This window comes from Elgaria multicarinata, chromosome 2, assembly GCF_023053635.1.
Source record: "Elgaria multicarinata webbii isolate HBS135686 ecotype San Diego chromosome 2, rElgMul1.1.pri, whole genome shotgun sequence".
NCBI classification, from domain to species: Eukaryota; Metazoa; Chordata; class Lepidosauria; order Squamata; family Anguidae; genus Elgaria; species Elgaria multicarinata.
This window is the reverse complement of record NC_086172.1, coordinates 146,374,844-146,387,384: the sequence shown is the minus strand read 5'-3', so window position 1 is coordinate 146,387,384 and position 12,541 is coordinate 146,374,844. Positions and strand designations below refer to the sequence as shown.

At 38.3% G+C, this 12,541-nt stretch overlaps 2 protein-coding genes across 4 annotated transcripts in view; both read right to left on the bottom strand.

Moving 5' to 3' along the window:
* Window positions 1–12,541, bottom strand: part of FCF1 (FCF1 rRNA-processing protein) — a 173,353-nt gene that overhangs the window by 96,944 nt on the left and 63,868 nt on the right. The gene's annotated exons all lie outside the window — the stretch shown is intronic.
* The window catches only part of YLPM1 (YLP motif containing 1), a 58,926-nt gene continuing 53,573 nt past the window's right edge, over window positions 7,189–12,541 (bottom strand). For 2 of the 3 annotated variants that reach the window (XM_063117867.1, XM_063117871.1), the window contains 3 exons: window positions 10,294–10,424; window positions 7,878–8,060; window positions 7,189–7,582 (listed from right to left, as the gene is read on the bottom strand). In XM_063117867.1, coding sequence (XP_062973937.1) covers window positions 7,914–8,060; window positions 10,294–10,424 — 278 coding nt within the window. In that variant the 3' untranslated portion in view covers window positions 7,189–7,582; window positions 7,878–7,913. Of the gene's footprint in view, window positions 7,583–7,877; window positions 8,061–10,293; window positions 10,425–12,541 lie in introns of those variants that run through there. The other variant, XM_063117870.1, reaches the window with a different exon arrangement.

The window sequence follows — 12,541 nt, the reverse complement described above, 5'->3', positions numbered from 1 at the left end:
GTCTTGCGCTCTTATGTCTAAACTCAGGCAAACTGTGGTTAATTTAACTATGGTTTATAAAAATAAACCAGCCTCAGAAACCATGGTATGAAGTTAGCTTCTTTTCCTAAACTATAGTTAAGATTAACCAGTTTGTCTGGGTTTGGACATAATGCTTAATTAAAAACGGAAATGAGGACCTGACAAGCCTGCCACTCAATCCCATAACACAAAACCAGATCAGCATTGTATCTGAATAAGGCCAAACGTCTCATGTACATTGGCCTCAGACATTATGCTTCTTAAAGCAAGGGTGTCAGAATATAATTTCTGTCATTCTAAAGCACGCATGGGTGTAAGTGGATTGCACTGTATGTAACGGTGATGTGTACGCCATGATTTCACAGGAATGCAGAGAGGTACGAAGTGTGTTAGTGGATACATAATTCAACTAGGAATCACAAGCATTTAAATTATTTTTTATTTTAAAACAAGAGTCCAGTTCTTATGACTGAAACCTCAAAAGCCAGAGAGGTAAATTAGATTTTCAATGGTTAGGACTGTGACTACCCCACTACCCCACACACCAAAATTATGTAAAATAAAATATTGCGCATATTTCATTTATACAGCTTGTAGAATTCAGCTTTCCTTGGTGCAGAATTAAGATTGTCTAGGTGCAGATTTCTTTTAGTGCTATGTACATACAGACCTGTGAAAATAAAAGCACTCACTGTATAATGCTAGCATTGTTATAGTGCTTCTTTTAGTTCAGTTTGAAGTTCTTATTATGTAACTTACCAACATATACCAATATCAAGTTATTGTGAGACTTCAGATTGAATAGAAGTCATGCAAAAACATATATGGATCTCTTATGCGTTCTATACATATGATCTCCACCATCAGAATAGCATCCTGCTGATCCAAGCAAGCCAAGAAGAGGGAAAAACAAGATTCTTCCTTTAAAACAAAGGTGCACAATCTGTGGCCATTGAACATTCCCTGTGCAGCCCCTGAGCCGGCAGGACCTCACCCACTTAGCTGGGCTGTTCTCTGGATTGTGAGATCACTGCTCAGTCTTAGTGGTGATTACTTGGGGATGGTAAGTTCTTACTTTCCCCCCAAGAGATCTTAGGTTTCAGCAAGTAGTGAAAGGGAGATGTATGTGTGTGGGAAGAGTGTGTGTGTGCGCACACACGTGTGCGTGGTCTCCAGTATTTGAGCTGACATTGGATGCAGCCCTTGGGACTGAAATGGTTGTGCAGCTCTGCTTCAAAAGGCATAAAGTAATCATGCAGCTCCACTCATAACTCCATGAGCTTATCTGCACTGTCTTTAGGAGGTACAGTTGCATTCCATCTCCATGGTGCACACTGCACTCACAATTGCCACATGGTAGTTCCACAGCTACTTGCAATGTAGATGATGTAGCTTATCTTATTTAATGAAGGACCATTTCACTATAGCATAGCAACTAGCTGGCAAAGAATTAGAATGTAACTTGGACAACATCTGCAGAGTTGACTACTACACCTATCCAGTGTCCAATAGTAGTCTAAGGCAATTCTAGCAACAGCTCATTCCACTCTGTATGCTTTCTGATCCTTACACACTTTGTTCTTGGTTTTCATCTGCACATTTCCAGAGGAATGCAAGTTGCCTTGGATGTTATTAAATATATTAAATCATGGACTACCCTGGTGTAGTCAATGATCATATTTATTTATGTTTTTAATATAAATGTGTCAAAATATACACAATTATGTCAATGAATGGTGAGGAGCAATCTTTACTCTTGGAAGCCACTCTATGCATGAGAGGAAAGTATTTCTTTAAATAGAAGAATTAGTTGTTGAACCAGATCAAAGGATTATCTACCGCAGCAATTCTGCCTTCAACACCAGGATGCTCTCAAACACAGCTTCAGGGAAATACCATTGCCTGCTGTTGGCACCAGCATCTGGTAATCAGCAATTATTGATTCGTGTTTTTGTGTCATATCTAATTTCAGCATAAGGTTTAACGTCTAGAAGTTTCAGCAGTAAGTCCCCAGAATATTTGACTGTTAATCATGTTGTGCAGAAATGGAATTGGCATTGTTACAACTGCCCTATACTGCAGAAGGCAGCACAACTGAAGTAGACTGCAACCAAAGATATTCAACTAAAGGCACCACATTTCCTTTAGCCAAGGGCGAGAAATTCTGAGGAGGAACCCTGCCTGCCTTCTCCCGAGACTTAAAAGTCCCAGTAAAATCTTTAGAAACAGTCTAGTTGTTTTTTTAAAAAAATGTTGCTTTTTAGTTTTCTAAATTTACTCAGCATGCTCAACAACACCTCATCACATGAACAATAACCCAGAACTTCCCCAATCACAAAATTCCAACCCCCAAATTGACAAAAAATAGCTAGGAGGAAGGAAGATGGAAACAGAAAGAAAAGGAAAACATCTGTGGGAAGAGAAAGAGAACATTGGGAGGAAAAAATGGAAAAGAGTGAGAAGAAAGTATTCCGAGCTTCAGCACTGAAAAGAAATTAACAAAATTCTATAATTTTACTTTTTAAAAAGATGAATGTCAAGAGTCTTCCCCCTTTTAAGAATTTTTATCACGTAATGTGCGGAAACCAAAGCAGCTTGCTGAAACCATGAAAGGTCATATTTAGGAAGTACCTCTATGAACAAAATATAACAAGTATATTTTGTTGATATATTTGACTTCTCAAGACCAAATGAGTGAATATAGCTAATATGGCATAATAAAGTTCAATAACTGCAATCCATATGCACATAGCCTACCTGTGGTAATCCACATCTCTGGCACCTGCCTTCAAGGCAAAGCTACATTTGAAAAAATGAGACCATTGTGATTTGAGCATTTCCCCCCCTGTTTTATCCAGACACGTCCTGAGGTTGAAAAATGTTATCCTCACTCAATTCGAAGCTGACTGCAAAGGTCATAATAGTACTCCTAGGTTAGTGATCCAGTCAAGGCGTACTGGTTCTAGGTGAAATTTCACTTTATCACTGTTAATTTCACTCTTTTACTGCTAGATACGGCAATAGCTAGACATGCTATTTTATTCCAAGACTGTCAACAGTTTTAAAACCCAGGCAATGCCGTAATAATGTCACAGGAGGTAAATGAAATATATCATTAAGATAGATGTTCTCTTCATACCTGACATCAATATTTTACTTTGATAATAATGTAAATAAGATAATAATGTAAATAATAAATTATTCAAACCCTGCTTGAAAAAAACCACAACCCTCCCAAATCTCACTTGATTTTGATAGAGAAGATGGGAGAAAACCTTAAGATACATGTCCATGATTCAAATTTGTGTCACCTTTCATTATAGAAATCAGCCAACAGTCTGCAAAAGAGTACGGGTCTCTCGCTGGTTTAAGAAGCACTGATACGACAGCCTCATACATCCCACTAGGGAGATAGATTTGAGGGTATCCCCTACAACTTGTAGCTGGACTACAGCTCCCATCAGCCCTAGGAAGCACAGCCAATGGTGAGGGATGATACAGGAGTTGTAGGACAAAACATCCAGAGGGCTACAAGTCCATTCTTGCTCTACAGCTTTTAACAAGAAAGGGATTGGAGGTTCTTGATGGTTTTTATGCCACTCCACAGGGAAATCATCTGGATCCATGGCCTTAATATTATTCATGACATCAGATGCCTGTAGCCATAATGCAACTATTTCTTAGCTCTTCTTATAACACAGAATGCTTCACTGGACACAGTAACTCTAAGACTGCACTAGGAGAAGAGACTTCATCACTATATAATGAACAGTGGCTAAGAAATTTCTTAAATAAATAAATGACGAATTAAAGAGTGTTGAGTACTAATGGCCTTTTGAGTGAAATGTACCTTTTCCAGGATGTCAGTTTAAGGCAGAATGATACAAACTCTGTCTGCAAATAAAAAAGCTTAATCAGACATTCAGAGTTGCCAAATGTAGTAGAAACAATTCAACCTTAATAGCAGCAGCCAGTTTTACCATTGCCTTTAAGGGGAGGTTGTCTGCCAGCTTTAGTATCAATTTTCCTACCTTCATTTGTAAGAACAGATTAAGGATTCATCTAGTCCAGCATCTTCTTTTCAACATTAGCCTTTCAGATTCCTCCAGGAAGCCCATAATCAGGGCATCAGCTTCCTCCACACGAACCTGGCAGACTTCATTCATCTTCAGGAATTGTGCTTCAGAGAAATGGTAGTTGGGAACGCAAGACAGGGCCTTTTCAGCTGTGATGTCCCAGATCCTGGACAGCTTTCCCAAGGGAGATCCACCAGGTTCCTTCACTGTTAACTTTTACATCAGCAGTGAAAACTAGTTTATTAATTTTGTAGAGTATCATCATTAGATTTTTTTTTTTTGCTGCCTGGCCTTTTGCTTTTTTTAAAAAAAATTGTCATTGTCATTTCATTCTTTATTTTAATCAGTATGTATGGTTTTATTTGGTTGTAAATTGCCTCAAATATTTGAGAAAAATAAAAAATAATTGCTGAAAATAAAATAAAATGAAGGCAACAGTTCTTCCACATTGCTTGTTCACCAACAACTAAGTCTTCAACTGCCTCTGACCATGGAGGTATTCCTGAAGTGCTGCTCACAGAAAAGAGAAAGAGAACAAGGAAGCTTTGAAAACACGGAACGTCATCCACGGTGATCCAATGGAATATGCATTTCAGAGATCCAACAGGCCAATCTATTGTTTGTATTATTGAAGCATCAACTGCTGCATTCCAATATGTGTAGCAAACTTGCCATCGGTGGTGCTATTAAACTGTAAAACTGGGTGGGCGCGGAATAGGAAGTCTTCCCTAGAATATGCAATTTGTTCCAAATAATGTATTGAACCACAGTATAAGGCTTGAATACACAAAAAGGCACTAAATTGTGGTGACACAACCATGATAAAACAACAATTAGAGTACAATTATCTGCAACCAGATATATTAGGATAGGAAGAACACGGGCCTAATTTAAACATGATGCCAAGTGGCCAAAAAGAATCTCCTCGCCTCTGTGTGTGCAGTGGTACTGTGCCAGGGATCCATAGATCAGGTGAGCACCGCGCTGGTATACTAACAATATACAGTGGCTGTTTAAATGAGGTGCTGAGTGCATGCAATCCTGCACAAGTAAGTTCTTCTTGTTCACCTGGCATTACATTTAAATCTGCCTAACTCGAGGATATGTTGACTCTACAGGTCAGAGTTCTGATGTCAGAAGAGCAGATACTGATCTGGAGAAGAGAAGAATGAGGAGAGACATGATAGCACTCTTCAAATACTTGAAAGTTCGTCACACAGATGAGGGCCAGGATCTCTTCTCGATCCTCCCAGAGTGCAGGACACGGAATAATGGGAACAAGTTACAGGAAGCCAGATTCCAGCTAGTCTGGAAGTTTTTCAGGAAAAACTTCCAGACTATTAGAGCAGTACGACAATGGAACCAGTTACCTAGGGAGGTTGTGGGCTCTCCCACACTAGAGGCCTTCAAAGAGGCAGCTGGATAACCATCTGTCAGGTATGCTTTAAGGTGGATTCCTGCATTGAGCAGGGGGTTGGACCTGATGGCCTTATAAGCCCCTTCCAACTTTACTATTCTATAATTCTATGATCTTTAGTCTTCAGCCATGTATGACAAAAGGGTATTTGAAAAAAGTTTATTCTTATGCACTACTATTGTGAATTCACACAAATTTACAAGATGCTCAAATTTCTTGTAAAGAAGCCAGTGCAAAAGATTAAGAGAAACATCTACCATGCCAGGTACTACTGACAAAGGACAGCTTTCAGTGGGCTTAAACTTGAACACAGCATGCACAGAACATTTTCATAACCAAATCAGTGCTGTGCACTTTGAAAGTTTGCATTTTCTTAAAATGTTGCAGATGACTCTGAGTCTTCCCATTATTGTTTCACTTCACACAAGAGCAGTAAACCATATTATTCTGATTAATACTACATCTGCCTGCTTAACTGACTACAATGTGGAACTAATTCCTTTTTCTTTGATAAAAGGTTAGACATAAGAGGCATGCTTACATAAAAAAATGACACTGCTATTTTTAAAATCACCTATATCAAACAAGAGATTCTCCTAAGCATTTTTATCCAAAAGATCCATTTATTATTCTGGCTTTGAGAACAGTGTAGCATGTCTTTGTCTCCTTATCAAATGAAGGGTTTCATCCTGACCTTTACAAGGTTATAATAGCTTCCAATTTCCTATGTCTTCTTGTAATTATTGTGCAATGTGTGTCCAAAAATAACTTATCAACAATAAAATGTCATAGAACGGCATAATGGGAAACTATATATATGAATAAGCTTTTGTAGCCCTTTTGCATTTTGCATTTCATTCAGTTATTCTATTATTCATTCTGGGAACAGCTCCCAAATTATACCTAATTAAGCAAACTTGAAAATGTCAAGTAAACAAATGCATTACAATAAGAAATGATTCATTAAATACTAAACAGTGGTCCTCCTTCAATATATAAAAAAATGCCCTCATCAGTACTAATGTACTTATGAATAGAAATTGTTTGCAACGGTAATCACTAAACTGATTGACTAAGAAGAGTTGCTGAAGCAGCTTTCAGTCATCCACCCCCCCTTTTCTAAAATAAAATAAGAGACAACAATTTCAAAGATTTCAGTAATGGAAATAGCCTCATTCAGATGATCTGTCTCCTTCTCTAGCCATACAATTCACAACGCAAACTACTGAACTGGAAAACTGAAAAGACAAGAACAATTCATTCCATTTGTTCATTAGCAAGCACGTGAAGCTCTGCATGTCATAAGACAGAGACATTTAAAGTTGCTCAACCATCGTCCTGCAGACAAATCACTCTTTCCAACATGAAATAAAGCCCTCTTCTTGGGGACAGTTGAGGTGTCTTTTAGTCTCTATCCATACACCAATGCCTCTGGCAATTGTGTGCACGTTCAATTCTTTATGTGAAGAGTAAAAATGCTTTGAAGATGTTTATAAGGAAACAGGATCCTTTAATGACCAAAAGCGTTCTGGATTATCATCAAAGGCTCCTTCACTTGCTTTCCCCAATATGAACTTTTGACATTCTGCCAAGAGATGAAGAACCCATGTTTTAAAAGGTAATGCGCGCACACGCATAAAACAGCCCAAATAATATATATGGCAGACTACATCATTCACTAGGTTCATAGTGAAAGTTTATTGTTCCGCTTTCTAGTACAATAAACTACAAAGTTTGTACAGTATAAAATAACAACAGCCACAAAGCAACAATGCAAGGGTAATGCTGACATTCTGTGACAATACAGCAGAGGAAATGTCCTTGGCCTTATCTTTCCATTCTACTGCACACATAAAAGCTAAGACTACCAATTGTAAAACAAAAAACTTCTTTCACATTTAGATGCAAGAGGACTCCATATAACTTGGGGATGCTGGATACCACCAGTTTAAATTTCAAGGAACACAATAAAATAGATGTTTCAAAAGAAAAGAATCCCACAACTCTCGAGATGGGGAATAACATATTCCGTGCCACCCTGTGTTCAGTTCACACCAAAGCAATTGGCCTGCAGAGAAAAGAAAATGGTTACAGAGAACTAGTCAGTATCTGGGCTTGTAAGGAATAACCACAGTTCAGGCTTCCCTTGAAAAATTTCTCATTGCTAAATAGTTGAACTGTGGCATTCCATTGCCTCCTATCACACATAATATAGGAGATTAGATGTCAAATAGATATGCGCAATTGACAGGTCTATCTGTGCCCTAACGTCCAAAACATTATCTAGAGGAGAATTCTATCACTGAACATCCTTGAACTCATTCTCAAAAAACCACAAAGGCACAAAAGGTTTAGCTCTTTACCTGAAACGCAGAAAAAAAATCCATCTGACAGCTGCACTAGATGTACTTGGTGCGATTGAGGGCTCTCTCAGCAAAATGACCACTTTCATCTGTGATTTTCTCCCAATCTGTCTGTCCCACAACAAAACCAATGGCCCTTTTTCTGTCTGCATCCTTTTTTTCTTCAAGGTCTGCCCACCTCACCTACAAAGAACACAAGGTCGGGATGATTCTCATTTCAGGAAAAGGAAGTGAAACTTTTTTTTTTTTTTACTCCAATACGTTTAGCACTTAGTAAAGATTTCAGACAATTTAGAGAAGGGATAAGCAATCCCATCAGTTGAGCATCCGAACATACTGATTGAGAGGTGGACACACCACCTTCAGGCTGAGCCACTTTCAGTTCTGTAATTTCAGACGTCACTGCACAATTCAGATGAAGACTTTGCTCATAAAGAAAGAAGTCTAAGATGATGAGAGAGCATCCTTCTGACTTGCTCTCCTTTTCAGTGCTAGTTACTGTAGACCAGCGGTTCTCAACCTGTGGGTCGGGACCCCTTTGGGGGTCGAACGACACTTTCACAGGGGTCGCCTAAGACCATCGGAAAACACATATTTTCGATGGTCTTAGGAAATTGTATTGACTGAACTATGTCATGTATCATCTTTTGTATTATTAAAGCTATTGTTATGTATTATTTTCATTAGCAAACCATCCCATGACAATGGATCGTGTAGAGAACGAAAATAATTGTATGGTTGGGGCTCACCACAACATGAGGAACTGTATTAAAGGGTCGCAGCATTAGGAAGGTTGAGAACCACTGCTGTAGACTGTAAAACCCAGTTGCATACCGTACAGGAAATTCCCCTGCAGTAAGATGTAAGCGTTCCATACACATTTGGAACTCATGAGTATGACATTCACACACCTTATCCTAGAGAAGTTGTTCAATGTCCTTCCTCATATGTAACTAGGAAGCACCAAAAGTAGAAGTGCATCACTTCAGACCCGCTTTTTGCTTCTTTACTGAAACATGATGATGTCATAGGTAGACCATTCATTCATATTTTTACTACTTCTTACTTCAATTACTGAAACTTTCTCCTGTGGTTCTCCAAAGCTGTTTGTGATTAACTTCTTTTAGATGTATGGTGTTGCAATATACTAAATGAGGACAGGTGTCCATTGAACCTAGTATTATCAACTCTCACAGGCAGTGGAGTCTCAAACTAAGGGTGCAACACAATGGTCTTGTCCAGGCCTGCTATCCAAAACTGGGACAGGGAAAATGGGCACAAGTCAGATGCCTCACTTTGTTCACTGAACTCTATTTTCTATCAACCACATTATTTGCCTGTTAAAATAATATAAAAATAGACAGTAATGAAATTATCAATGAAGCATCGGAGTTGCAAGGAACAAAAAGATGTGCTACTCTGCTGTGCTCTCTCATCTTATTTTCCACTTGTCTTTCAACTCTCAAAGTTCACCAAATTGTAAAGGAATTGGTGCTGAGTCAGAAGATCCCTCCCCACCCCACAATTTAGCCTTTTCTGCATCCCTTGTGAAAGGATGTGAAACTATTCATAAGGGAGGTGCTGGAGGAAAGCGCAAATCCATCCCCGCTGCAGAGGCAGCAGGGCTAATAGTATGTTGCCCTGTTTCAATTGTGTTTAGTTAACGAGTTGAGCAGGATGGGGATGTGAATTTAGATGTACATCTGAATGTGTATCCTACTGAACGTAAGGCAGTATGGATGAATCACATCCAAACGTCATCCATTTGCAATGCATTACTTTCATTACAATGTAGGGCCATGAAATTGCCAGCACACTCTAGCAAGACTGGGATTGTTGCCTGGGCAATGGGGATCAGGGGAACAAGAGCTGTATTTGTAAAATGTGTGTGTGTGTGTGTGTGTGTGTGTGAGAGAGAGAGAGAGAGAGAGAGAATAGATGGTTTCTACTGTCTTTCCAAACAGTAATTTCTGGTGTAAAAATCAAACCTCATGAAAATCTGGCACAGTATTAAAAGGAAACCGATTATCCTTTTGGGAACCTGTAGCAGCTTCAGTGGATAGCTTTAATATGTGCCCTCTACTCATACTGCAAATCTATCAAATATCTGCATGTTTTCCATTTCCCCAATGACTTACTTCCCCCTTCCCTCTTGCTATATAGCCTCTCCTGTCTTTAGTTTTGCACACATACTACTAAACTTTGCTATTTTCTCTTTCTACCACAGACACATGACTAATGTTGATTTTCAGGTTTGTCAATACGAGAAATGGAACCTAATGAAACCATCAAATGAAAGCAATGGACCCAACAATGCCCCCAAACAGAGATGACTGAAAATATACAGTCCTTGCTTTGTGGAAAGGCTTCTGGGTGAGTCCCTCTGAGACATTAAACCCAAAGTGGCATTTATTACCCTCTTCTTTCCAGGTTCAGAAGCACGGGTATCATAATCATCTGGAAGCTGAAGATAATCTTCCATTCTGCTGGCAATTGCCTCCCAGTCACGTTTCCTCTTAGCACCAGTTCGCAATCCATCCAATTTGTCTGAGAACAAACATATAGCCTTAGGGTTAAAGACGAAAACTTTGTACAACGCCCAACACAAACAAGATGCATGGGAATACTCTTAAATGGGGCAAGTTTGTATCTTATAGCAGTGGATTCCACATGTTGCTGGGTGTCTTCATGAGTGGAATAAATTCAGATAAATGGGAAAACCCATTTCTGCCCTTTCAAATCATCAAGCCATGAGTCTGAAATATATTAAGATAAATACACAGGAGGAAGAAACGCTTCTTGTCTTGGATAATCATGCCAGAGCTCATATACTATAGTGATATTTCAACATGTTCTGGAAACTTTGACTCCAGCAGTTTAATTACTAAAAGCAACCTTTCATTTCTTGTATTCCCCAGTCAGTGGCAGATACATCAGGAGTCCACCAGACATTTACACTTCACCAAGAAATCCATGGTACAGAGTATCCACTACGAAGAGATTAAATCCACAAGCAGTTTACTGTTTTCTACCTTTGCTTAAAAGAACATGACTCCCTGATGTGAAGTTCAGAATTATGGTTGTTGTAATTTTTTGGTATTGTCACTTTTTCCTGAACAATATCTTTCAAAACCTGTATTATTAGGAAGCAGTTTCTATTGTCAGCATGCAGGAAGGTGTAAATGGATGAAATTAGTGTTTTAACTCACGAAGACTTTCCATATGCATAATCTATGTTTCTCACAGGTTCACAATATTGTGTAGTAGACTAAACATTTTAAATGTTTTTTACAAATATGTCAATGTTTACATGCACAATAGTATATTTTAAGGTTGTAGTTTGTCTAAATGGCTACCAGAGATTGCTATTAAAAATTAGCAAAAACCCCATCCTCCCTGTTTGTAGGATAGAACATTACAAATCATAAATGCTCATTTCTTAATAGTGCAAACAGAAGGGTGGCAGCTACATGTAATTTAACAAATGCATTTCTATATACCGGAACATAATTTATAAATATGAAATCATATTAATTCAAAACGTGTATACCCACTTCGCCACTTTTGCTGAAACTACTTCAAGCTTAAAAGACGGCATATAGCCAATAAATGGAGTATTACGTTTATCCATAATATTATGATTATTTGGGGCAATTTAATTCTAGTTAAACTCTAATTGTAGTTTAAAAAGCTCCAGTTTAATATGCCAGCTATATTCAAATTAAAACAGATGGCATCATAAAAAGATGCCATCTGCCAGCAGCATGATATGAAAAGCACCTTTAACATTTTGCAATAGTAAAAGCGTTTTGAAATCTATTGACTATTAACCACAAATTAGTTTATACAAACCATTTTCTATTACACAGCTTCAACCATGAATAGCATAAAAGCTACATAAGACAGAAGTATATGTACATATTTAAGATAAATGATCTGTGATATGAAATAGAGCCACACTGAAACTCTCACAAACTGGGGCCAAGTTCCAAACAGCCCCAAGTACAAGCGAAAAGTATTTTTGCTCATGAGATGTGTGGTGTGTGTGTGATATTTTGCTGATTTTCCTTCCCATCTGCAGTCCTTAACAGTTCTGCACCACATTCTGCTCCAGAGCACCCCTTGCCCATGTTTTGGAGCAGAATTTGGGGGAAGACTGCAATGGGAAAGGGCCCCCAGAAAAGCCGTGCTGCACACACAATTCCTTGGATACTGGTTCCTTGCATCAAATTGTTCTGAATCAAACCATTAACAGGCATATCTGATCAACATGGAAGAGTTAATACTTTCATTCAAGTGGCATAGTAATGGTGTATGCAATACTCCCATAGAAGAGGGAGAAACAAGTATTGAGCGCAAAGTCCTTTTTCATTCTGTAAACTACTTCATAAAATGTTGTTCTTATTTCTTGGTTTCATTCCTTCCTTACAGTATGTTTTTAAAATGTGATGTTAAGATTCTATGATTCTATGGAATGTAATGAATACTCACCTAAGCAATTGCAAAAGAACTGAAGAGCAGTTTAAGGTGCAAGGCACATCCAACAGTAATAACCATTTCACACAAGTATATATATGTATATTGTAAAATGAGAGAGTGGAGACAAATTTTAGACCTATAATAGAATTGGTTTCTGTTTCCATGAAGACTGCCTTGATACTGAA